Below are 27,857 nucleotides of genomic sequence, written 5' to 3' on the forward strand. Positions count from 1 at the left end.
TTTGGGTCGCTGATGACTTCGCGTGATTTGAAGGTTGTAATCACATTAATAATCGTTGGGCAATTATTTTCTTACATTTGAAACTCAAAATATGCTAAAATCAACTTTTAAGGCATAAACTTTTGTCAGTGATCGAAATACAGATCGGAATTTACCGAAGATGCTATGACGTCACGTTCTCCGAAAACTTCGTGAACATTCGGAAACAGCGTGTGAACAATGGCGAGATGCGAATCGGAGAGTGATTTCAGCGGCGATGAAATTGAGTGTTTTCATTCCGATATTGCTGAGGACGAGTCAGAGGATGATGGGAATTTATACTATGGAGTTTCTGCCCCTGAGCCATATAAATTTGAGCCACTTGGAAGTGCCAGAAAACGGCCTATTTCGTGTACAAGTGGCAGGACTGACTGTCCGGCAGTTAACACTGACAGACTCCACCAGACAGATTGGTTTGTAGATTTTCATTTTCTTGTTCGATGCATAAAATAATGTAAAGTTTGATTCGTCTGTGACTTGATATAATTTTTTTAACCCTCTCGTCACTCAAGAGTCAGAAATAGAATGAATCAATAATGGACCCAAATATATTATACACCATAGCCTTGGCGTTGAAGTCTTTCTGACAGCTGAGCTTGACCCCAGCGAAAGTGAACAGTTAGAACAAACCCCAACTTTCAAGAGACTGTTGTGGCATATAAATACCAAAACATGTTTCGCCTCATTGGGAAATATTCTACCAAATTTTGAAAAAAAAGTGGAAAATTGATCAATTTTTTACAATTGAAATGAAATAGCCCAATTTGCTGATGCTGTTAAAAAAAGTCATTTAATGAACAATAAGTTGATTTGTTGAGAAATTTTTTCATGCTTGTGTTTTTCAGAAAGTTTATTTACGTGTTTTTCCATGTACTCTTTAAGAATACATTTCAAAGTTTTTCTCACTTAAACTCAACAATTGATTCTGTGACCGAGCAGTATCTGGAGAACTTGTCAACCAAAAACTCATATTCACAGAGTGGTGATCAGATGTGTTTATGCCTTCGTAATCCTCGGCTGTGAAATGGTCACCACAAATGACAAGTCTATCCAAAGGGTCCTCTTTACCCGTTTCCTTTGGGGGGAAATTGGCCCGTTTTGTTTGTACAATTCTTATCCACTGCCGGCGAATGTTTGATTCCTTTGGGAATCGGTGGGAGTGATTACCCGTTTTCCAGCCAATTTCGCAAAACATGACGACACACGTACGAAGAATGATGTACAAATACCCAAATAACTTTGTTCTACAATAATTCAAAATAAAAAGGTAATATAATATAGACAGTTGCAAGCTCAAAAAAAAGTGAAAGAATGGCCCGCTGAACTGGACACTTCTTCAATGAGCGAGTGAGCGTCTGCTTTGTTTTGGAGAACGTGACGTCACCATCCATATATGGCACGCGGCTGTTTTTTTTTTCAACAGCCTCGAGAAATAACAACTTCGGAGTTAAATTTCATTAATTTTCCCAATAGTTAGGCAACCACAATAGTTTGCATCGAACTATTTAATGCACATACAATCATCTATCTATAATTCCAGTGTGTGTGTGTGTGTGTGCGTGCGTGCGTGTGTGTGTGTGTGTGTGTGACCACTGTTTCTCGACAACCACTGGTCCGATCTAATTGAAACTTGCTAGGTATATTGCTTGTGACCTGAATATGTGCCTTAAGGTTTGCTATTAATCGGACAAGTGGTTCCCAAGTTATGACCATTTATTTACCAAACCAATGACAGGACACGTTGCTGCGTAGGCGTGGCCGATGGGGAAAGAGCGCGTTCCCCATTAGGGGTTACAACGTACGGACTTCCGGATAGTGATGACTTACTGTATTCTAATAATTTCTCGATTGCTTATGCGCATTTATAGATAAACACAATGCCCCAATCCAGTCGTCGTTTACGAGAGCGAAGGAACGGCCTGTGTGGTTGTTTGAAAGTGTTTTTTTGTTTTTTTGCACGTATGGCCACGCGAGAGTGAAGAAATGGCCTGTGTGGTTGTTGTTTCCAGCACGCGGTTTGAAAGTTTTTTTTTTTGAGCGAAGGAATGGTCTGTGTGGTTGTTGTTTCTGGCATGCGGTTTGAAAGCTTTTTTTTTCGACGTACGGCCACGCACGTACGGGCACGTGAGTGCGAAGGAACAGCCTGTGTGGTTGTTGTTTCTGGTACACGGTTTGAAAGGTTTTTTTTGTTGTTTGTTTTGCACGTACGGCCACGCACGTACGGGCATGCGAGAGTGAAGGAACGGCCTGTGTGGTTGTTGTTTCTGGCACGCGGTTTGAAAGTCGTTTTTTTTTTTGCACGTACGGCCACGCACGTATGGGCACGCACTAGTATTGATAAATTTTCAGAATATGTTTGGTGACCCACAACCTGCTCTTTAAGGAATTTTGTGAGTAACCACTTTCATTGAAAGCTTGCAAGGAACTGCTGATCTGCAACTGTCTCGAGTCAAAAAGCAAACATCTGTAAGTGTAAAAAATGACCTGCTCAACGAGCTCCTCCTCCAGAAAGCCGTTGTCATGAGCTGCAGCAGGTGATATGTCCTCCACCGTTTCACTCAAGGATAATCCGTTTTTGGTTTCCTTTGGTGATTTGGACAGAGCAGCTGCAGGGATGAAGATGGAACACGTAAATATTATAATCTATTACTAAAAGGAGTACTGTCCATCCATCCATCACACTTAAATCTAAAGGGTTCTTGCTGTCATAGAATAATAAAAATGGCATCATTGGAAAGCTACGAAATAATGATCGATTACCTCTGGCTGGAAGGCTAATAATCAATTTACGGAACATGGAACACAAATTTGTGTCCACTTAATGTCAAGGACCTTTTTTTTTGTATACATAATTGAGGCTCGTAGAAGAGCTAGGACCCTGAATGGATCAGGACGTAAAGGACAAAAACAGGATACAAAACACACATGCATGGGGTAGACAAGTCGGACACAGAGGATGCATGGGGTGGACAAGATGGATACAGAAGAAAACTCTAAGGAGAGAAAAATGGAAGGAGGAGGGATTTGGGCGGGGTTAACGGAGGTAGAAAAGATCATAGTTTTGGATTGGAGACGATCTGAGATGGTGGTGAACAGCTGTCTTGAAGACTTGGAAGAAAGAATCAGATTGAAGAGAATGTGGAAAGTGGTTCCAAAGAATGAAAAAAAAAGAAGATCGAATGAGTGGAGGTGAACAGTGATCTTGGATTTAGGTAGTTTCATCAGAGGGTGTTGATGGTGGACCATGTGAGCCCTGCAGAAACGTGGGTGGGTGGGACAAAGCATGGACAGAGCAGAAGGTGCAAGACCAGAAAGGATGCCGTTGAAGACAGAGAGACCACCGACCTGTCTGCGATGGTGAAGTGATAAGCCCACAAACTCAGCTTCAGCACGGGAGATTCTGATAATCTTAAAGACTTTGGTTTCTACAGCGTTAAGCTGAGAAAGATGTGAGGCAGAGGAGCCAGCCCAGAGGGGAGAGCAGCACTCCATCAAGCTGCAGATGAAGGCCTTGCAGATAAATAGGAGTTCAGGTATGCCAAGGAAGGACCAGTTGGCAGCTGGCTTTGGGGGGCAATTTTTAAATGTGGTTTGCCCAACAAAGATCATTGCTGATAGTGAGGCCAGGGAGTTTGAATGACTGAACTTCCTCAAGAGCATTGTTAAGAAAGAAGATAGGAGGGTTTGTCAGATGGTCCTTTCGGAGAGAGATAGTGAGAGTGTGAGATTTGTCAGGATTGAAAGACATAATATTCCAAGTGTTTGACCATCTTGTGATTTTGTCAAGGTCTGAAGAGAGGGAATAGGCTGCAGCCTGCTTGTCTGAAGGGTGAGGGATGTCATGGCAGAGGGTAGAGTCATCAGCAAATAGATAAAGAGGATTTTCCAGAGTCAGAGAGATCGTTGATGAAGATCAGGAATAGGACTGCGTCCAGAACACTGCCTTGGGGCACTCCAGCCTTGACAGGGAGAGGAGATAAAAGGATTCCGTTGAGAGCCGCACGTTGGCTATGAGAGTAAAGGAAGTCAGGAAGCCCTGTTTGGAGTTGACCTTGGATGCCATAAGCAGAGAGTTTGGAGACTAAGGCGGGATGCCAGACTGTATCAAAAGCTCGAGATATGTCCAGAGAGACAGCTCTGAACTCGTGTCTGACATTGAGGGCCCTCAATCCATTGTTGGGTCAGTTGAAGCAGTGTGTCAAAGGTGGAGTGACCCCATTTTTAAAAGCCCGCCTTTCCGGGAGTGATGTAGTAGTCGGACTTCGAGCTTTAATGTAGCAGTTCCTGCTGTCATTGAATAATAAAATTGTGACGAATCAATTTACTTGGAAATTACTTATTTATTTGATTAACTTGGAACAAAAACTCATGTCTGTTTAATCATCAAGTAGCCTATTTTGAAAGCTCTCTTTCCAGGATTGAAGAAGGAGACTCCGGAATGGGAGCTTCATACAGTGATTCCAATGATAACATATTATTCTATGACAACAGGAACCCTTTACTTTCTGTATTTGGAACAATTTACTATTCGAAAAGGACATGGAAGGAACACACAAAATTACATATAGCAATATTTCTTCAAGCAATACAGAAATATGTAAAAGTATACGGAAGGAGCACACAACCAAAACAACCACAACCACCATGATAGCAGTAACAACTATGTGTTGTTAAAATATCAATTTTTTTTGGCGATATGTTTGTGAAGTACAACATGCTGTCTTTGAATTAACCCCATCAGCAAAGCGATGTGCTGGCGTGCATAGTTTCTCCTCAAATGAGCAACAGAGGCAGAAAGTGCACTGAAGATATAATAGCAATATCATTGTTTTCAAAATCAAACCAGTCCTGTTCAGGAAGAAACGCCATCATTGAATTTGATAAACCGACTCAAATGTGCTTCGGTGGTTCAGTTGTTGAGGCCTGTGGGCGGAAGTTGAGATGAGGCCAGGTGTTTTGCCTGATGCCTGTGGCCTTTGAGGTGGCAAGTTAACTGGAAGTGGCTCAATCACAGTCTCTTGAAAACACTTGGTACATCAGGAAATACTGTTATTTCATGAGACACGAAAACCTCAGTGCTGTGTCCTCACTGGCATATTCCGACCCTCAGCAAACAAGGGTTCTGACCTTATACTTACGGAATAATACATGTCGGTCAATCGGAATTTTGAAAGTGTCGCTCGATGTTGACCAAGATGTGTACATTTGGGAGCGATAGGTAAAAGGTCCTCATTGATATAAACGTTAGTCCGTAAGATTGCGAAATATTATCTTCATTCTTCGCTGAATAAATTGTCAGAACTTCATCATATGACTTAGATCCAACGCTTCATTTAAGACATTTTCAATGATTCCAAGTTCCTTGGAGCACAGTTGTGGAACTCCATAAAATAATTAACGGCTTTTTTTATTTTATTGTTCTGCCGTTCGAGCACCGTATCTGAACGGCGTTGAATTCATGTGAAATACGTTATATCTAGGCATACACCGTAGTGATTCGTCTTTGCAAATCCCAGGTGATTCACATCACTGTCATTGGGAGCTTCACCCACGAGATGACTCAAGTTCACTTCTTAATGGGATGTACGTCGCATGACATTCACACGCCAAGGACTTCAATTGCTCAATTGTCACGGTGTTATCACCTCGTCTGTCCTTGTGATCCATTGCAAAGGTACCGTACATACTAATATCTCCTAATCTCCTTGCAGTGTATGTAATTTATGTATAAGCTCTTCCATGAGTCCAAGCTTACTGTAGAAAAAAACAAAAAACTACATTCATAAAAGTCGGTGTTGTACTTCTGAGTTATCACATGAAAAGTCAGCAGTGATATCTGTTTACCTTAAACAAATAGCATTCCAATTCATGTGTCAGGCATTAATTTATCAACCTTGGGCTTTGTTGTTTTCTTCATTTGGAACAATTTACTATTTGAAAAGCCAACACAGAGGTTGTTTTTGGCAACCACATGCAATGGAAGATTTTTCTTGCAGTTTAGAGAAGTAGTGAAAGTTTTTAAAGCCATGGATTTTGGTTAAGGGGGATACCGCCGATACCTTACATTATAGTGACATTGTAGTTAAGGCTTTACAGCCTTGATAGGTTTTTTTGAGTCTTTCATTTCACTATTAAGTGTGACACATTCAACTGCAGGGATATTCCAGGTTATCTTAGGGAATGATCTTTCCCGATCTCAGAACTAGATCTCGACGTGATGCCGCAAAAGAAGAGCACCAAACTGGTCGCGAGAGAAGTTCCCAAAGCTGCTTCGAGGAAAGTGGAAGAATAACTTTCTTGCCATCTGCTTCATACTGTATATTGCCAGACACATCAGCGAGGGGACAGCAACTCTCCCATTCTGAAAACATTCCGGGATTGTGGGGCATTATTATCGGAATGCCGGTTCATTGTGGTCACTTGATAACGATGGCCAGGATTGAATCTTCCAACCAAATGAGGAAAATGTTTCACGCAACGTGACATTTTGGAAAAGCAAAACGTTCACTCATCCTCGGTGCAACTGTAAATGCGGCGCAAGTTTACGTCGGTCATTAGTTGTACCAAATCGTTTTTGATGCAATGTTCTATGTTGTACCAAATCGTTTTTGTGCGGGTCGTTAATTTGACTTCCCACTCTGCTGGGAAAATTTTTATTTCAGCCTGATCGGATGGCCGCAACAACCGCAGCTGCCACTGCAATCAAACAAACCAACTCCTCTACTAGACAGTGCAACTTGTGCACCGGCCACAGTGGCAGGAAGATCGAAGAAACTTTAACACAGGAAAACAGACTTTGGATTAAGCAGTATAGGAAACAATGGATGTAAATTGTCATTTCTATGTACAGGATCCATTGTGCATGAAGGAAATGCCCACAGCAATTGCTTTGCCAATTGCAGCTGAGTCGAAATGTTGAGCATTAAAAAAAAAAAACTTATCGCGTCCAAATCATAAAATGTGTGAATTAAAAACTATATCTACACCGTGGCTATAAAATATTTTATTATTTTAGTACATTCCTGGCCAGCCGGTTCATGAAAGATTTGGGCGAAGCAGACCAACCCCACAAGAACGTGGGAATAATTGTAGCCATTTAAGGAGAAGAAGTAGAGAGTAAGAAGAAGAAGAATGTTTGAGTGCACAGTATAACTTATTAACTTTCAAATCTTGCAAAAGGCTGTCATAATGTCATACATGTTCATATATAGTATAGGAGAGAACATGGGGGAATTTGAACCCTTTGAGAGTATGGGCCCACAAATAAAGTTCTCATTCATATATACTTCAGAGCATACCTTTGGGTGCTTCCCTGATCCTGCATCTCATGTGAGATTTGTTAGATCGGGGTTTTGTAACCCATATAGTCGAGGGAGGTTGAAATTAGGAACGTCCTTAAGAGATGTCCATAGTACCTTATTCTCCCTTATACAAAACATAAATAAAAAAAGAGAGAACTTTGCTAATACGCTCTGAATCAGTTAAACATATTAATTTGGCTAAGCCTGAAGTCGTTCCACATTGCAACAGAGACGTGGATCATATTACGATGATTTACCACGAATCGAGCGCTTGCAATACGAGCAAAGAACCCACAATCAAAATGCCTGGTCAGATCCTTTATGAGCCCACACATATCCAAAGCAATTTTCTGTTTCGATAAATAAAGTAATAAATTGTTCGATGTTGTGAAAACTTTAAATTGGGTTGGCATGGTTGGTGGTCTAATCTTCGATGATCAGGATGCTGAAAATCGTATTTACTATAGTCTGAACAGCTTGGATGGTGGGCTTGGGATCCTAGGATCCTGAGTTCAAATCCTGTTTAGCTGTTGAATTAATAGCAGGTAGGGTTGACTCAGCTTGTCATCCTTGAGGTTGGCAAAATGAGTACCAGATTGCTGGGATGATTGAGCCATTCGAGTATCCTGTGTCGGAGTGGCAACTTGTCCAGCCAGGATGGTGCCCAATAGTCCAGGAGACTGTTTTGTCAGCACCAACACTCTATAGAGTATGGTCCCCATGGATGGATGGACATGTGATAAATATGAGCAAGCTCCTCCACATGCTTGGGAAATAAGAAAATAATCCTAGATATGGAAGTATTATACATTATACTCTTTGTGTTATTTTAACGAATTGTTGTTGTACCAAGTAGAAATAATATTGCCACACTCTTTATTGCCATCAAGGAGATGAGATGGTGCTGGAACCAGCCAATTCACTTCAGTATGAAATTGAAGGATGGAAAATGCTTCAACATGGAAAAATCATAAGGAAGTCTAATCGGAAAAAGCTTGGTAATCGTAATATAGAGCAACAGCCTGGAACCACATCATCCTTTGGAATCTTTCACTGGGGAGGCAACGTCAGCTTAAACTGGCGATAGCAAATCAGATAAGAACCGCTGCATCTTTTCCTTTACAGAAGCCTTATACTTGGCTAAAGAATACTCCCGTTATAAAGAGTTCTATTTAAAAAAAAAAAATACCAATCCAGGAAAAGAACACATGATTTAATATGTAATTATGTTAGCGAGACACAATATTGATTTAAGATGATCACCAATGTAGTATTCACAATTCCTATGAAAGGTCACCAATAAGCTGTGCGGGAGACCACTACGACCGCATCCTCGACATGCTGCAGTGCACAGATACTTTGCTTGGATTACTGTAAAAAAAAACCGTGTTGATGAAAAAAATACGCTGTATTAGCAAGAAGTGTAGGGACAGCACGCACAAACTTGTAATGAACTATCCTGACCTGCGGATGTGTGTCTCCACCCTCCACCACACTGCAGAGCAACATGTGCTTTATAAAGGTCTCTTGTGAAATTTTTGACAATGAAAGATTACAAGACTACAATACTATGGTGAGGACCGTAAATTTGGTCTACCAGCATGACAACACACTTTACCATACAGCTATGTATGCAAGGAATTGATTTGAGGACAACAACGTTGAAAATCTCCAGTTGCCGATCCGGGTTGGCATGATCCCTTTTTAATCCAATTGAACCCCGACAGGAAATCTCGGAACTTCATCTGATAATTAGCCAACAGGCCCAGAAGGCATCAGCCGACATGTCCTAAAAAATCTGCTCTGCTGCTCTTGCTCAACCTCCCTCTGTTCTGTTCAACCTCTCATTTGCTCAAGGTTATCTGCCATCTGCTTGGAAATCAATAAACATTAGCACACTGCATAAAAAAATGTGCAAAACCAGATCCCTGCAACTACAGACCAATCAGCCTTCTCCCAATCATCAGCAAGGTGATGGAATCCATCATCGCTTCAGACATTAAATGCTTCCTTTTCTCCAATGGCTTGATTTCTGATCATCAATTTGGTTTCAGACCAGGTCACTCTACCCTGGATATGTTGCTTCTGCTCTCCCAACAATGGATGGAGATCCTCAATGCCAGACATGGAATCAGAGTCATATCCCTGGACATATCACGTGCTTTCAATACGGTTTGGAACACTGCCCTGCTCAGCAAACTCTCTTCCTATGGTATTCAAGGCCATCTCCACTCATGGCTCGCAGATTTCCTCTCCTGTCGCAGCCAACATGTGGCCCTCAATGGAGTTCTCTCATTTCCTCTTCCTGTCCCGGCTGGAGTTCCTCAAGGTTGCCTTCTGGGCCCTGTTCTTTTTTTGGTTTTTATCGATGACCTCTCCGACTCTCTGGACAATCCTTTTTATCACTTTGCTGATAACCCCACCCTCTGCCGTACCATCTGTCATCCCTCATATTGACAAGCAGCAGCCTCTTCTCTCACTGCAGATCTGGATAAAATCACAAGCTGGTCCAACACGTGGAACATGTCTTTCAATATTTACAAATCTTACACTCTCATTGTGTCTCTCCGAAAGGAGCATCTGGAACCCCCCCCCCCACCTCCGTATCTACATTCTCAGCTATCCTCTGGAAGAAGTCCTTTCATTCAAGCTTCTGGGTCTCACATTCTGCCATGATCTTTCCTGGGAAAGCCACATTTCCAACTTGGCCTCCAAAGCCATTCACAAGCTGGGCATCCTCCATCATGCAAAGTCCTTCCTTGGCACACCTGAGCTCCTGACCACAAACAAAGCTTTTGGCTGTAGCCTGATGGAGTACTGCTCTCCCTTCTGGGCTGGTGCTCTTGCCTCTCACCTTTCTCGGCTTCACACTGTGGAGACCAATGCATTTGGGATCATTGGTATCTCCCGCGATGAGGCTGAGTCTTTGAGTCCATCACTCTCCTACCATAGGCAGGTCGGTGGTCCTTCTGTCTTCTACCGTCTCCTCTCCGGCTCGCCCCCCCCACCCCCGCTCTGTCTGCGAGATGCCTCCCCCTCCACATATTTCCGCAGGGCGCTCAAGGTCTGCCAGCAACCCCCTTCTGGTAAAACTACCAAAATCAAGAATCACTGCTCACCTTCACTCTTTCATTTCTCTTTTTTCCCACCTTTGGAACAAACTCCCACACTCTCTTCAATCCCACTCTTCCCTCCAGGTCTTCAAAACAGCTGTTCACCACCACCTCATATCTTCCCCCATCTAAAACCACGATTTTTTATAGCCCCGATAATCCATCCCAAACCCATCTCGTTCAAATTCCCTGCATTCCTTCCTGAAAGTCCCTTTAGTGTCCATCTTGTTTAACCCGTGTTCCCCGCCCCATCCCTCTCCCTTCCACAGATCTCCTCATGACCCACTGTTTTGTGCTTCCCTCTCCTGCCCCTCTTGTCTCCTGCTCTCCTTGTTGTATGTTCTGTGTGTTAGCTCTCATACGAGCCTCAACATTTTATATTTAAAAAAAAAAGACCACAATCCAACATTGAACAGGTACTTCTCTGAAGGAGGAATGGCACAATATTACATGTGCTGCAACAAAAATTGTAAAAAAATGAAATTTAAAAAAAATTACATATTTTTAACCCATTGTGAAAAAGAACTAATACCCGATTAGGAACTGAATAAACAACTGTGAATGAACAACTGTTATTGTCCAAATACTTTTGGTAATATACAGCAGATAAGAGCTCGTCATGAGTGGCGAGCGATCACTCGCGCCTTGTTTGGGGAGTAATTTGCTGCTCACCTTTTTCTTTCTCTTTTTTTTTGATACAGAATCAAGGCTCGTGGAAGAGCTCATACTCTGAACGGATAAGGATGTAACAGGCCAAAAGAAACAGCAGAGAAAGAGGGGAGGGAGGTCACCAACAGTGGAGTAGGACAATATAGAGGGAGAGTTGGAGAAACAATGGGTGTGGGGAGGAATAGGGGACAGGAAAGGATGTGTAGCGACTTAATTTTTCTTTTCTTGAACACTAACATTAATCTTGCTCATATGTATAAGAAAGCAAATGTGTGAACACCAGCAGCCCAATCAGTGGAGTTTTTCCAGAGAGCCAATAGGCCGAGAGGACACTGGAAGGTTCATGTCGGGAGAGCTCATCATCCCAACAAGTCAGAAGCTCACGCACTTTTCCTTACAAGCATTTTCTTATTCATGAGTCACTCAACACATCAATATTTAATAGTGACTTTTGTTCTACATCATCAAGACAATTGAGCAAAGTGGATTTTGTTTGTTTGGTGAACAACCACGACAAAAACAGACGAGTCTACTCTCTTGCTTACTTATCGTCGATGCCACTTTAAAGCCGCGGTGGCTCGACGCCAAGGGACCCTTCTTATTCACTAGCTGCTGGAGAGACAACAGAGGATTTAATTATCAACCAGACTTCATTTACAACGCGTCATTCCATTTAAATGTGAGTGAGATTTATTTTGTTCTGGTTATGGGTGTTTTGATGGTGTTTAATGGTGTTTAAACCAGGCAAACCATTTAATGGTGTTTAATAATAAATAAAAAAAATAATAAACCATTTAATGGTGTTTAAACCAGGACACATGGAGTGGACAAGATGGGTTCAGAAGGAAACTCTCACAAAGGAAAAACTGGAAATTGGAAGGAAGATGACTTGGAGTGGGGTTAAAAAAAAGGTTGAAAATATCATTGTTGTGGATTGGAGATGATCTGAGATGGTGGTGAACAGCGGTCTTGAAGACCCGGAGGACTTACCGCCCCTTTGCCTTCCCAGCCTACAAATTATTCAAGCAGTCCATCCAAGACACAAAGACCTTCCTCGTCCATCCTCTGGTCCTTCCACTCTCAACCCACACCCTTAAAGGTCCACAGACACGCACAAAAAAATTTTGGGGATGTGACTATATGCATTAAAACAAATTGGTTTTTAATTCTATTTTTTGAGGTGTTACAGTTACAAAAAGCATACCCGTAGGGTACCACCCCGAAAACTGCGATGCTCATGATGTCGTCTTCGTGACATAATCGAAGGAAAGGTTGTCTCAGTACACAAAGGGATAACATGGCTGCACAACTCGCTTCAGACTTGTCAGTCTGAAGTTGTCAGTGATTTTGACAAAGATTTTTCTGATCAAGAATCCTCTGATAGTCAAAATCATGATGTAGAAGGTCCTGCAAGACCGTACATGTATGAATACGAGGTGGAAATTGGGGATGACATCAGCCATGAAATACCCGATGTTCATAACAATGGGGTCGATGTCAAAGGAAGATTCGGCAATAACAACTGGTAAAGTAGTAAATCATTGAGCTAGACCGTGCTAATGTGGAGTTTAGTGGTATTTTGATACAACACTTCTCTGTAATTATTGTAGCAATGAGATCAACACTCGGTAGAGCACACACCTCCACCAGGCTCTACCACCTCCACCCGGAAAAAATGCCTCCGATGCTGTCTTTGGATGTATTGCTACAAACAGTTTACATTTTGTCTCCCAGTGAAAGGCCGGATCTGGATTCAGACCTGAACCAAAATCGAATTGGCTTGTTCTTGTCACCTAACCAACTCGCATCCACCTAGTTATGTCATAACTCGTCCACAACTTTTTGAAATATCATGTCATCTTCGGTCCCATCTTTCAATGGTGAAGAATCACTTTAAAATTAAATAATTCCCATATCCGGATGTACAGTGCAATACTGGACATTTAGATGCTTACCATACTGGATGGGACTAGCATCACAATGTAGGCCAACTTGTAGTGAGTGAGTGAGTTGTGTACAACAGGATAACGTAACTGTGCAACCACCCGGAAAACAGTACAGTACTGCACCGTACGTACATGCATAAATGTACGTCAATGCTGATAAATAGGAATACTGTACAAGCAATGTTCATTCATGTAATTTTGAAAGAACTTCTGAAACTTTTTGAAGATTATACGTACATCTGTTTTCTTCTTCTTCTTCTTCTTCTTCATTAGTTTAGAATTATCTCTAATCTTCGTGGGAATTGTGTCAGCTTTTAATTGCTTCAACTTACTCATCCCGAACTGGGGATACAGGCCGGTGGCATCGGAATCATCTTCAAAATTGGCTCCGCAAATGACACCGGAAGCGGTTGGGCCACGCCACATTCCCCTGGTCAGTTTTACTTGGCTGTTCATATTTTCCTTACAGCTGGATCTTGTGGGACAAGATGCACACTCACACCGTCTTTGGATGTATTGCTACAAGCAGCAACAATACATCGAGATAGAATTCTGAATACTTTTTTTTTTTATTAGAGTTCAGAGCATATGTCGAGGCCCGGGTTAGCGAAATGTAGACGGTTGATCCGCTGTGGCGACCCCTAACGGGAGAAGGAGAAGGAGAAGGAGAAGGAGAAGGAGAAGGAGAAGGAGAAGGAGAAGGAGAAGGAGAAGGAGAAGGAGAAGGAGAAGGAGAAGGAGAAGGAGAAGGAGAAGGAGGAGGAAGAGCAGGAGGAGGAGGAGGAGGAGAAGGAGAAGGAGAAGGAGAAGGAGAAGGAAAAGGAGAAGGAGAAGGAGGAGGAGGAGGAGGAGGAGGAGGAGGAGGAGGAGGAGGAGGAGGAGAAGAAGAAGAAGAAGAAGAAGGACGAAGAAGGACGAAGAAGGACGAAGAAGGACGAAGAAGGACGAAGAAGAAGGAAGAAGAAGGACGAAGAAGAAGAAGAAGAAGAAGAAGAAGAAGGACGAAGAAGTTCAGAACATATGTCGGCATCATGTAAGGGGGCAATCGAGTGAAAATGCACACCCAGCTAGAAACATTAAAATCTTCTTTCCAAGTTAATTAATCAAGAAAAGAACAAGGATCAAGTGTTAATTGAAGCCATATCTATTCATTAAGCCAAACATGATTTTCTGTGTCTGTGGACCTTTAAGTTGTCTGTTTGTGTACGTACATGATTTCAAATGTTCTGTATTGATTTGTTTATTATTATTTTCTCTCTCCTGTAATATACTCCTGTGTTCATGATTACTTTGGCTGAAAGTTGCCAATTAAACAAACTCATGTGAATTTATGAGATCAAACAACTTTGTCTTATTGCTTATATGGAGTTACTTCCCTTTAAATTCAATCGGTCAACTCTGCTCGCCTCGGAGAACATTTCTGAGAGTGATCAGTTACTTGCTTGCATTTTGCTCATGATGAGCTTTATACACGGTAGAGATATGTGAGATCATTAGTTACACGAACATAATGGGCAAGCAAATCACAGTTACTTGACTGTAAGGAAGCACGTGTGAGTTACTGTCATGCGGTAATTTTCACACTGCTGATGGCTGAATCCGTTTTCTCGTAAAGTCAAGGTGGTCGGTAGTAAAAGCATCTGGGTAACTGAAGGAGTGAGCAGTCAAAAGGTTTGCTGCAAACACCAAAAAAGCGGTACCACCAACCAGAAAACATGGAAAGGGTGCTTGGGATTCACTTACTCATAACTAACTTTTGTCAAAATGCCACCTTGAAACTTCTGCTTCCTTCAAATGTCGATTTGACTAATTTGAGCTGAAATGTGTCCAAAGCAATATCAACTCAAACATGGCGGATGAAGACGCAGACAAATTTCTCTTAAAATATCATTCATAGAAAAAGAGCAAGGGATGTAACATGAAGCATGTTCCGCAACACACTAGAAGGGCACTCGGTAGAGCGCACACCTCCGCCACGTAATGCCTGATCCAGGAGAACAAATCAGGCCCAATACATTTTTGAAATATCATGTTATATATCGTTTTGAGTCAATTCTTCCTTGTCACACACACAACCTGTCCACCAAGTTTCGTGCGAATCCATCTACAACTTTTTGAGATATCGTACTATATATATATATATATATATATATATATATATATATATATATATATATATATATATATATATATATATATATATATATATATATATATGTTAGCTCTTTCTCTCAATGGTGAAGAATCACTTTAAAAATTCTAGTTGTCGGATCCGGATCCGGATCTTCACCAAAGTTGAACCAGTTCATCCTTGTCTCACACCCAACCTGCCTTTAAAATTTCATCAGGATCCATCTACAACTTTTTGAGATATCCTGCACACAAACAAACAAACAAAACAATATTCTTACTTGAAAAATCTTCGATTTTGCAAGTAACAAACAGACAGAGTGAGGTGAAAACATAACCTCCTTCACCTTCGATGGTGGGGGTAAAAATGGATCCTCGTAACACTATCCTCGTTATCATCATCATAAATGTACCATACTCATGGCAGAGTGTCGGTGCTGCTGAAACAGTTGCTTGCTAAGGGTTGCACTGGGTGGTTTGCCATTGCCTTCCCAGCACGCAGACAGGGTATGAATTTTAAATTTGTTTAGTGTACTGGCGATAACTCGCCTACTCTTCAGAAAGGACACCAATATATATTTGACGTCCATCAATGCCTCCGATGCTGGCAGATGGTTCCTCTGGCTTCACCTGCTGCTGATGGGTGACACACACATATTGATGTACCTACCCTGCCTGTGAAACACCAGGACAACAGCCTATAGCTGGGTCGAGACTTGACAGCTCCGAAGCGAGTGTGTGTGCCCCGAAGTTACCCTGACAGTCCCCACACTATTGAGGGCAATGCAACAAGGCTTTACCCACTCTACCACCAAGGAGCTCCATGTACTGTACCGCAGTGCAATGTACTGACATGAGCAAGTGATCAATCATTCCTGATTCACAAACTACCATGAGCAGGACATCAATATGTCCTTGGTTCAAGAGCTACATATCTTTTACATTAACCATACATATGAAACTACAACTAAACATTCCATGATTGTTGTCATGGTATCAGTGGAACCCCTGCCCACCATGGCAACTATTCATCTTTAAACCAATCCATTTTAGGCAAATAAAGGCAGCAATCCTCTAATTAATAGAAGTCGAGCACATCTTTTAGATCAACAAGTCTTGGATAAAGAGATATGTGGAATCAAACAACTTGGGCTGACAAATGAGAGAAGTACTCACTCTTGAAGTAGCTTTTGCTACGTAGGTAGCCAACTGCTAGCCGCAGCACGGAGAGCTTGTCGAGACGAGAAGAGAGGCTTGATGGGAAGGGAAGCACCGATGCCAACCGCTCAAACTCTACATTCATGCGCTCACGATGGCGCCGCGATGCACTCGCCAGACTGTGATGCTCCGTCGAACTACAAAAATAGAAATATCGTCCCTTCCAAAGTTATGCCTTCATTGAAACATGGCACATCATTATTAATTTAATATTACATGAACTCTGTCTCAGATTCTCATCAACACTAACATTGCTTTCAAATTGATGTGACAAAGGAAACTTTTGCTGAACTTACCGTCTGAACTGTGGCTTGCGGCGCTTCCTGACGGTGTAAATAGGATTGGGTCTCAGCATTGCAGCATCAAGAAACTCCTCACAACCTGCAGCAGAATGATATCTGCACTAGTGCATCTCCACCTTCTGCTCAAATATTGTAAAGGTAGCTATTGGATCTTTAGGGTGGTGCTTTAATGACATTTGGCATGATGGTGGCATTTTTGTGGGTGTGCCCATCTCCTCCCTATACGTTGTCATCGACTTGCAGAGGATTTGAAATTTGCTCGGCATATGTAGAGACTCAAATGCCATATTTTTGCAAAAAAGGTACCACAGCATCTTTATGACATCCACAAGCAAGTGCGATTGCTATGGAAGAGGGGGCAACCCGGATGACATCCCCTTCGATGGATGACGTGCTCCAAGAGGCAGTGCATCCTGCTACATTAAATTCAACACCAGCGAGATCAACCCCACCCCACCTCCTCCTGGAAGAGGTTGCTCAAAGTAAAACTTGCTTATATTTATTTGCAGTGGCTTACAAAAGTATTCACCCCCTTCCAATAATGGCACATTTAGGTGAATTACGAATTATGTAGAAACGATTTATCCAAATGAACTTTTTTTTTTTATTCATAACTGAAAAGACCAAACGAAACAATGTTATAGTTGAAGGAGGTTACATGTCAGGGATATGTGTGAAAAACATGTACACATCAAAGTTCACTGGTTGTAAAGGTATTCAACCCCTGAGGTCAGTACTTGGTGGAAACACCTTTTGCAGAAATGACTGCGACGTGTCTTTTTGGGGTAGATTCTCCACCAGCTTTGTACAGTGAGATGATGAGATCTTTGCCCATTCTTCATGTGAAAATTGTTCTTGGTTTTTGGGGGGGGGTTTTGTACACCATGTCAAGGCTTGTGCAAAAGATAATAGTTCTGCCAAGTTTTATGGGGATCGTCGATGGACTGCAATCTTCAAATCTCACCATAAATGTTCAATTAGGTTCAAGTCAGTCCTGACTGGGTCACTCAAGAACATTTATTTTCTTCTCATTCAGCCACTCAAGTGTGGATTAGCTTTGTGCTTCGGATCATTGTCCTACTAAAATGTGAATCTCCTACCCAGTTTTAGATTCATGGCCGACTCAAGCAGGTTTTCATCAAGGATTCTCTTGAACTTTGCACTGTCCATTGTCCCTTCTATCCTGACAAGCTTGTCAATCCCTGCTGATGAAAATCAGCCCCAGAACATGATGCTGCCACCGCCATGCTTGACAGTCGGGATGGTGTTGACTGGATGATGTCCAATGTTAGGCTTGCATCAGATGTAACACTTTGAATTTAAACCAAAACGTTCAATTTTTGCCTCATCTCACCACAAAACTTTTCTCCGCATGCATGCAGTATCATGAAGATGCTTTTTCACAAACACCATACAAGCTTTTAGATGCGTCTTTTTCAGTAATGGCTTCTTTCTTGCCACCTATCGAGAGGGCCAGCTTTGTGAAGGTAATGGGATGTTGTTGATTGATGAACACTGACCCCCATCCTGGACATAGAGCCTTGCAGATCTTTCAAAGTCATTGTTGGATTTATAGTGACATCCCAAACCAGTTTTCTGCTAGTCCAGCTGCTCAGTTTGAATGGGTGACCTGATCTGGGTACAGTCTGGGTGGTATGATACATCTTCCACTTCTTAATGATGGATTTCACCGTACTCAAAGGGATACTGAGTAACTTTGAAATCTTTTTATAACCCTCTCCTGAACTGTGCTTCTCCACCACTTTATGTCTGACTTCTTTAGAAAGATCCTTGGTCTTTATGTTTGCCTTATTTGTTGACCAAGTGAGTTGTACCTTAAAACTCCTTAGATAAGTCGGGGGAGCTTAATTTTTAAGTTAAACCACTGATTACATACAGGTGAAACCTATTACACTTATTTTGTAACCTTTCAAACACATAATTTGCTCCTGGAGTGATTTAGGGTTCATCAAACTTATTTACATTTCATCTGCATTTTCTAGCTCTATCACTTTGGAGTTGTTTGTGAGGACTCTATATATTAAGCTTGATTTGAAAGCATCATGAAATAAGTTCAGGCAGCATCAAAATGTGAAAACTTTGGAAGGGGGGGGGGGATACTTTTGAGACCACTGTTATTTAACCCTTCCTCTTATTCGAGCCAAAGAAAGAACCCTGAAGCAACCAAGAGGAGCTTTCTTTGGCTCCAACAGCAGGGAGGGTTAATTATAATGATCCCAGCCACCTGGGGATAAATTGATTCAATGAGAGATGATTGATTGCTCCCTCCAATTCCAGGTAAAAGTCATGATATATATATATATATATATATATATATATATATATATATATATATATATATATATATATATATATATATATATATATATATTCCTGCTGTTCTTATTGAGCAAATAAATTCAGTACTTCATTGTTCCACACCATGGGGAAATAAAAACTATTATCTACTTTAGTCAAGACTCTTGAAGAAAGTTTCACAATTATGATTCCATGATGAGATTCACAACATTACAGACATGAGGCTTGCGATGCCACTCTGGCTTTAATATTAAGCATTTCAATTTCTATTTTAAGAGTCCACCCATATCCTTATAGTCAAAATTTGGCAATGCTTTGTACGTCTGATAAGTATAAATTGACCATCGCTGGACCAATCTCCACCAAATTTTGTGTCCGTGCTCGGGGTGCCCACAGTCAAGTCAGGGGCACAAAATAATTCCCTCCTCACCCTCCACCCACCCCCACTCCCCTATCCCCCTTGCGTGAATGGAGAGACAACTTGCGATTTTCGCCTGTACATGGAGAATAGAGCAAATGGTTTAACCACTGATCCCTCCCTGCCTGAGGTTGTGGTTATTGACAACATTGACAACATATTTTGCTCCCAGAGAGAGCGACTATTACTAATTAGTAAAATACTTTTGGCTTCCACCTTAATGAAATAAGCAGTCACAGATTTCCACCACTATTTTCTTTTTTTAAGATGAGATAACGATTTTGTGGTTAACACAATTTCACTGCCAAACAATGTCAGTAAACCTTTCTGCAATGTGGATAAAACAATCTGTACCATGGATCAGAAAAAGCATGTTTCATACATGTACACAGTGTTTGCTAAATTTGCATTTGTTGCATTTACATCACAAGTTAGTAAACCAAACCGTTTTAGAGGCAATCTATTTATTACGTACGCACTGGGTGTTCAGTCTCGTCTCATGCGTTGTGCCCGGTTCGGCCAAAGCAGTTCACTTGGCTGGGGGTTACAAACCTGGCGGGGTCATCATTTTAAAATGTTCTTACTCTCGTTCCATTGCAACGGCAGCGCAAGATGAATTCGACCAAGCAGTTGGTTTAAATTTAAAGAAAGTCCTCAAAGTTAAGATGATGTTGCAAGAAACGACAAACAAATCTGAATTTCTGTTGTTGAACTTACCAGAACAAAAGAGGTGCAGACCATCCGTTGCAGACCATCCGAGCTGCGACGCCGATTTGCCAAAATCCTTCCTTTTCTGTCCCATATATAACAACAAATGTAATTCCTCTTTTTGTCCGTCTTCCCGCCTCTGTCTGTCCACCTGACCGCCAGCGTCTGGGCCGAGCTGTCCGACTGCAGAGCACACGTGTTCCCAGACCGTCTGCTCGGCTCGGCTGCTCCGCTGCCCACGCGCCGGGGAATCTCCCTGGCACGAGACGCTTCGATGACGAACGGGCTTCCCCCGACTGAAATCCAAATTCATGGACACAGTGCACTCAAGTCATGGTCAACCGTCGTGAGCGACGTGAGATGCACGGCTTTCAAACGTGAGAACGAAGAAGAACACAAATTCACCTTCAAAGTTGAGTCAATTTTGTATTTATTTCAAGTTTTTCCAATTTTGCTAATCGCTCTTACATCATCACCGACGAGGACAGCACAAGTGTACCGTACTCGATTTGAAATACAAACAATCGGAGTGATTTGTTGTCCTGCGTTTGATTGTCCTTGGTGGAACACAAAATATCCTGTCCCTCTTTGTGCAGCACACCTTGCCACTTTGTGCACAATAGTGGGGCAACTTCGCATAACAATTGTGCATTTTGTGAGGAAAGCACCAAATTTGGCACACTAGTAGCCTATCATATTATGAACAGATTTGGATATTGGGCCATCTCAAAATTTTTCATGGTAGTGGAAAATGGCTGCCACAGCCATCAGCGGCTGAATTTGAGATGGCCCAATATCCAAATCTGTTCATAATATGATAGGCTACGAGTGTGCCAAATTTGGTGCTTTCCTCACAAAATGCACAATTGTTATGCTATATTTAGCTAAGTTGCCCCACTACAAGTAATAAAAAACATCTTAAACACGAAAAAGAGCAATCAGAGATTGCAAACCCTCGCCAGGACTCATTTTGGGTGGCGTTTGTGTACTGGTGTGTTACGTAATTAATGAGACATAATTCAAACTGCTCCTTTATAACTGCTGGCAGTGATGACTGGGTACCACGACGTCCCGCTTTGATGCAACCCCCGCTTTGATGCAACCCCCGCTTTGATCGGACACCTAATCCTGACCCATGACGTGTTTTTATTCTATTATTATTCATTGTTCAATTGAATTTAGAATGGGATTAAAATGAATTCAATTCAAATCAAATGGAAGACCAAATATGTGTATTGGAGTAATCAGAAGGAACCCAAACAACCAAAAAGTAAACATGAAGTCATCTGGCGGAACCTGAGTAGGATTCGCATTTCAACTGATACTCATCTACCCTCAAACCCATCCAGTAACAGCTAAGTGAGCCTTATAATAAAAAAAATACCCAGATCAAAAAATTAAATAATTTTGGCTGCCAGATCATGTATCCGATTAAGTTGAAAATTAAAACTTTTATTCCCAATCACAACTGGATCATAAATTTGAAGTCTCACTTCGAGTGATTAAGCGGTTCCAGAGAAAGCATTATTTAATATTTTCTTTCATCCAATATGGCTGCCAAACCATGTGACCTATCAATTGTTCCTGAACAAAATTGTAAACCCATGGCTTGGGGAACATTTGTGTGAAGTTTCCCCTTGATTTGTCCAGCCATTCTGGCAAAGAATATTTTTAAAGGTTTTAGGGTAAATCCAATATGGCTGCCAAACCATGTGACCTGTAACATCATATATGTGAATCTTTTGGTCCTCATGGATAGGCGGTCATACGTGTAAAGTTTCACCTCGATCTGTTCAGCCACTTCAGAGAAGATTTTTGAGGGTTTAAAAAAAACAAAAAAAAAACATGACTGCCCAATCACGTGACCGATGACCTCATCAAATATTTTTCTGTGGACCATTTTATCCCAGGTTGACCCTCATAAATTTTCATACTGATCAGATGTAGCGTTCTACATATGCAATTATGACGTCATAACAAAGGCACCTTTGACATCATCAAAAGATCACACTTATTTCACATGAGGAGTATTTGCAGTGTGCCAAGTTTCAATTTTTTTCTTGGTACGGTTTCAGCGATACAGAGGTCCAAAGTTTTTCCATTCTTCCAACATGGCTACCACACCACGTTAACCAATACTCGCATCACTACTCAATGAAAATTATGATTAAAACATTCTACATGAGTCGTCTCACCGATGGTGACAATTTGGTCTCAATCTGACAAGCAGTTGCAGAGAAAAACATGAAAGTTCTGTGCGGACAAACAAACAGACAGACAGAGACAGACAAATGGACACAAATGCAATACCCTCTCCTTAAGCTAGGGTAAAAAAAATTCAAATAATTCTGCCTGCCTGACCATATGTCTCATCAGGATGAAATTTAAAATCTATATTCCCCATCACTACTAGATCATTATTGTGAAGTTTCATGTCGATTAATGAAGTGGTTCCAGAGAAAAATTATTTAATATTTTCTTCAATCCAATATGGCTGCCAAACCATGTGACCTATCAATTATTCCATAACAAACTTGTACACCCAAGGCTTGGCGAACATTTGTGTAAAGTTTCCCCTCAATTTGTCCAGCCATTCGGGAGAAGAAAATTTGTTTTTATAGGTTTAAGGGTAAATCCAATATGGCTGCCAAACCATGTGAACAATGACATCATATGTATGAACATTTTATTGCTCATGGATAGGCGGTCATACGTGTAAAGTTTCGCCTCGATCTGTTCAGCCACTTCAGAGAAGATTTTTGAAGGTTTAAAAAAAAAAAACAATATGGCTGCCAAATCACGTGATGGATTTCATCATCAAATTTTTTTCTGTAGACCATTTTATCCCATGATGACCCTCATAAATTTTCATACTGATCAGATGTAGCGTTCTACATATGCAATTATGATGTCATAACAAAGGCACCTTTGACATCATCAAAAGATCACACTTATTCCACATGAGGAGGACTTGCTATCTGCCAAATTTCCATTTTTTTCTTGGTACGGTTTCAGCGATACAGAGGTCCAAATTTTATCCATTTTTCCAACATGGCTGCCACACCACGTGACCTATGACGTCATATTCTTCATCATAATATTCTACATGAGTACACACCTGTGGTGAAAATTTTGTCTCTCTCCGACAAGCGGTTGCGGAGAAAAACACAAAAGATCTGTGCAGATAAACAGACAAACAAACAAACAAGAAGACGTTGTGCAGAGCACGATACTTGCAAAATCCATAAAAACAAATTTGACCTCAAAAATAATTTGTGATTGAATTCAATGACCAAATATGCAACTCCTCTTCAAGTTTCAAGTCAATGGGAAGAAAATTGATAATTTTAGAAATCTGGCCTATGTTGACCTTTTGGTCTATGTTGACCTCAAAAATAATGGGTGGTTGAATTAAGTCACCTGATATAAAAAAATCCTCATAAAATTTCAAGTCAATCGGATGAAAATTGAGGATTTTAGAAATCTCAGCTTGGTTGTTGACCTTTGGCCGATGTTGACCTCAAAAATAATTGGATAATTGAATTTAGTGTCCTGATATGTAAATACTCTTCAAATTTCCAGTCAATGGGATGAAAATTGAGGATTTTAGAAATCTCACCCAAGTTGTTGACCTTTGACCTATGTTGACCTTTTGGCCGAGGTTGACCTCCAAAATAATTGGTGGTTCAATTCAGGAAGCTCATTTGAAAATCCTTTTCAAATTAAAAGTTCATGATAGACGCTCTCAGAAGGCACCGTCTATGTGAGGATGAGTACATGTGCTCAGTATTTAAGGCGATCCGGATCTTGTATATACAAGAGCCGAGTCCGAGAGATTAAGGTTTTGTCTTCAGAAGAAGAAGAAGAAGAAGAAGAAGAAGAAGAAGAAGAGGAAGAGGAAGAGGAAGAAGAAGAAGAACAAGAAGAAGAAGAACAAGAAGAAGAAGAACAAGAAGAAGAAGAACAAGAAGAAGAAGAAGAAGAAGAAGAAGAAGAAGAGGAAGAAGAAGAAGAAGAGGAAGAAGAAGAAGAAGAAGAAGAAGAAGAAGAAGAAGAAGAGGAAGAGGAAGAGGAAGAAGAACAACGCCGAGCCAAAAACATGTGACTGCGACATTGTGTGGCTGTGGAAATACTGCGGCCGCTTTATAATTGCTAGTGCCCATACATTTTGTCGACCCTCCGGCCGCCGAGCCAAATGTGACTTTGGCCTTACCTCGTGTTTTCACCTTCATTTGTGATGTTTGTTTTTTTAATCATCTTGTGTTTTAATTAATAACAAAAAAAGCAATCCGATCACGTGGTGTGACAGACTGTCGGGCATGGATTGAATTTCACAGCAAAACCAGTTGTAATTTTTAATATCCATGATTACATCAGCCCGATGCGTTTGATGAAAGTGATTGTGGTTCTGCGGGCATCATGTTGGATGAGCTGCCCTGGGGGCAGCGCTCTCGCAGAGTGCGCGAGCGATCGGAACCCAGGCCGGAGCACGAGCCTGTGTGGACCTTTGGATGTGGTGATTGTACCAGTTTACATACAATACACCGCCACCGAAGGTCATTTACTAATCTTATTTTATCTTAAACATGGGGAATTTCAGTTTAAAGTGTCTTGAAAGTGTGTTTTCTTTGGGTCCACGAACGGATTAATTCACTTTCCATTATTTCTTATTGGGAAAATATTTTTGGAATCGGAACATTTTGCAATCCGAACAGCCTCCTGGAATGAATTAAATTGGGATTCTGGGGGCACCACTGTATAGGCAAACACCTATACTCCGATCTCGAGTGGTAGCGCACGGTGGAAGCACGGTCGACGCAGACTGCCACGGAGGCCGTACGTAGGTGCACGGTGGGCGTAGGGGAACCGTGCGTCGACCCTGCGTTGCCCGCAGGTACTCACACAGACCACAAGGCCACTGTACGGCGACCGTGGAAATAGTGCAGCCACCGTAATTTTTTGGGGGTTGGGAAAATTCATTTTTCATTGAGAAGAGCTTACGGCAGCCGCACGAATAACGAAAGCCCACCGTACGCCCTACGTACGGTCGACGTGGAACACATCTACCTCATAGCTTGGCTTTGTCGAATTGCTATGGCGAACGTAGAAATGAAAAAAAGTTATAACTCCACGCTATAATTCCACGGTGACCAAGCTGTTAGGGATGTTAGAAAAGGGATCCGGGGCGATTCGACGGGATGGTGTGGGATCGGGCGTGGGGAAAAAACACAGACAATTCCAATGAATATACAGATCTCAAACCCTCTAAGGCGCCAAGCACACACACACACACACACACACACACACACACACACACACACACACACACACACACACACACACACACATACACACAACATAGCTATTTCTGGTGGTCAGGCTGGACCGTGGTGTGGACGCAACTGTCCCTGGATCGGCGTCGGACGAGCTGGCCTTGCTCTCGTCTGGGGGGGCAGGAGAAACCGTGGCGCTGTTGACCTCCTGGTCTGGGCCCAAGTCCGCTCACAGCCGCCAGGGAACCAGTTCTGGCGCCAAGTTGCGAGCAGGAGAGGGAGGCAGGTCCGCCCGCCATTCGACCCCGTACTCCGAGTCAGCAGAACCCCAGAGCCAACCAAGGTGAGGCACGAGGCTCAGCAAGGCTCCAAGACATGATCAAGAACACGATCGAATCAGCACAACAACAAGGACGCTCTCCGCGCAACAGCCTCCACACCAAAAAAACACGATCGTTTTGTCCCGATCTTCTTCCTCTTCCTTTTCGACCCCCAACAGAACCTTTTTATCCTCCTGTCCTCGTCACTTCCAATCGAGCCGTTTTTTGGCCCTCCGCCGTCGCCTTCTGCCAATCGTGATCACGGGGCGGAGCCATCCGCTACACTGTCCTGTGACGTCACGGCCAGTCTCCAGAGAATACCAAAAGGGATTTACGCAGACACACTTACCCTATCCCGTGTCCCTATCTAATTACGTGACAATTATCATTTCCCCCCTTGAAGAAATGAACATTTACTAGACAACTTATCACCACTGAATTGCTACTAATTACATCGAGATCCTGGTAAACTCGAGCAGCATGGCATACCTAATTAAACATCCTAATTACCCTTTGAATGCATACCCCCCCCCCCCTCAAACGTAACAATACTAAACACCTGAGCACATCCTCGCATTAAGGGTGCCTTTTGAGAGCATCTGTCATGAACTTTTAAATATATTCGGACATTTGCTTTAAAGTTTTGAAAAGTTCACGTTACTATTTAAAGATTATTCCATTTAATGTGTTGTAACTTCGTAAATAAAATACACTATTTTCTCGTCATGAACGAGGAGCCTCCATGACGGGTCTCGCTATTGGCTCCATCAAGGCACGTGACGAAATATCGGAAGTTGTTGTTGTTATTGTTATTGTGATCAAAATGCTGATGTTTCGACTTTCTGTAATGAATTTTTAGCCGCGTCGCATTGCGAACGCTGGCTCTTAGAGAGCTCCGTGTTGTTGTTCTTCTTGTTCTTCTTGTTCTTCTTGTTCTTCTTCTTCTGGTGAAGACAAAACCTTTAGGACGCAGCTCTTGGACACATTTGTCCTTGTTTGAAAAATGGTTGCCCCGAGAAAAGACAAAGTTATCCCAAACACACACACACACACACACACACACACACACACACACACACACACACACACACACACACACACACACACACACACACACACACACACACACACAGTCTTTTCTCGAGACAACCATTATTCAAGGAATGATGGAGGGATGGTTTCATATGATCGTTTCTCGTGACCATCCCGACCTTGTTTACATACTTTTTGGAGGAACATCACGATACATCCTTTTGCATTTTTACCTCCACCACTGAAGGTGAAGGAGGTTCTGTTTTCACCACTTTCTGTCTGTTTGTTACTTGCAAAATCGAAGATTTTTCAAGCATATTGGTTCGTTGATTTTGTTATTCTGTCTGTCTGTTTGTCTGTATGTCTGTCTGTTTCTCTCCAACAGGTCGCAATTTTAAATCGATCTTCACCACATGGTAGAGTTTGTTCTCAGAAAGGAGCCAATTGTTGTTGAGGTCAAAAGGTCAACATAGGCCAAAGAGCAAAAACTTAGGCGAGATTTCTAAAATCCTCAATTTGACTTGAAATTTGAAGAGGATTTATATTTCAGGTCACTGAATTCAACCACCAATTATTTTTGAGGTTAAATTTGTTTTATCGATTTTACAAGTATCATGCTCTGCGTGACGTCTTCTTCTTGTTATTCTGTCTGTCTGTCTGTTTGTCCGTTTGTCCGTTTGTCTGTCTGTCTGTCTCTCTGTGTGTCTGTGTGTCTGTGTGTCTGTCTGTGTTTGTCACCTACAGGTCACAATTTTAAACCGATCTTCACGAAACGTCACCACATGGTACAGTTTGTCATAAGAAAGAAGGTGATTGTTTTTGTGGCCAAAGGTCAACAACTCCGGTGAGATTTCTAAAATCCTCAAATTTAATCCGATTGACTCGAAATTTGAAGAGGATTTATATTTCATGTCAGTGAATTCAACTCGCCAATTATTTTTGAGGTTAACATTGACCAATAGGTCAATATAGTCCCAAGGTCAACGACTAAGGTGATATTTCTAAAATCTTCAATTTACATCCGATTTACATTCAATTTACATTTACATTCTAAAATCTGATGCATATT

At 41.8% G+C, this 27,857-nt stretch overlaps 1 protein-coding gene across 1 annotated transcript in view; it reads right to left on the reverse strand.

The window, feature by feature from the left end:
• LOC147023324 (aryl hydrocarbon receptor-like) overlaps nucleotides 1-20,356 on the reverse strand; it is a 63,595-nt gene extending 43,239 nt beyond the window's left edge. Inside the window, exons 1-4 of the mRNA XM_085888589.1 lie at nucleotides 20,173-20,356; nucleotides 16,713-16,797; nucleotides 16,375-16,553; nucleotides 2,524-2,645 (exon numbers count right to left, since the gene is read on the reverse strand). Coding sequence (XP_085744715.1) covers nucleotides 2,524-2,645; nucleotides 16,375-16,553; nucleotides 16,713-16,797; nucleotides 20,173-20,257 — 471 coding nt within the window. The 5' untranslated portion in view covers nucleotides 20,258-20,356. The remainder of the gene's footprint in view (nucleotides 1-2,523; nucleotides 2,646-16,374; nucleotides 16,554-16,712; nucleotides 16,798-20,172) is intronic.
• Nucleotides 20,357-27,857: the final 7,501 nt, after the last annotated feature.

Source organism: Eptatretus burgeri, chromosome 7 (genome assembly GCF_056783735.1).
Source record: "Eptatretus burgeri isolate ZD-2024b chromosome 7, Ebu_testis_v1, whole genome shotgun sequence".
NCBI lineage: Eukaryota > Metazoa > Chordata > Myxini > Myxiniformes > Myxinidae > Eptatretus > Eptatretus burgeri.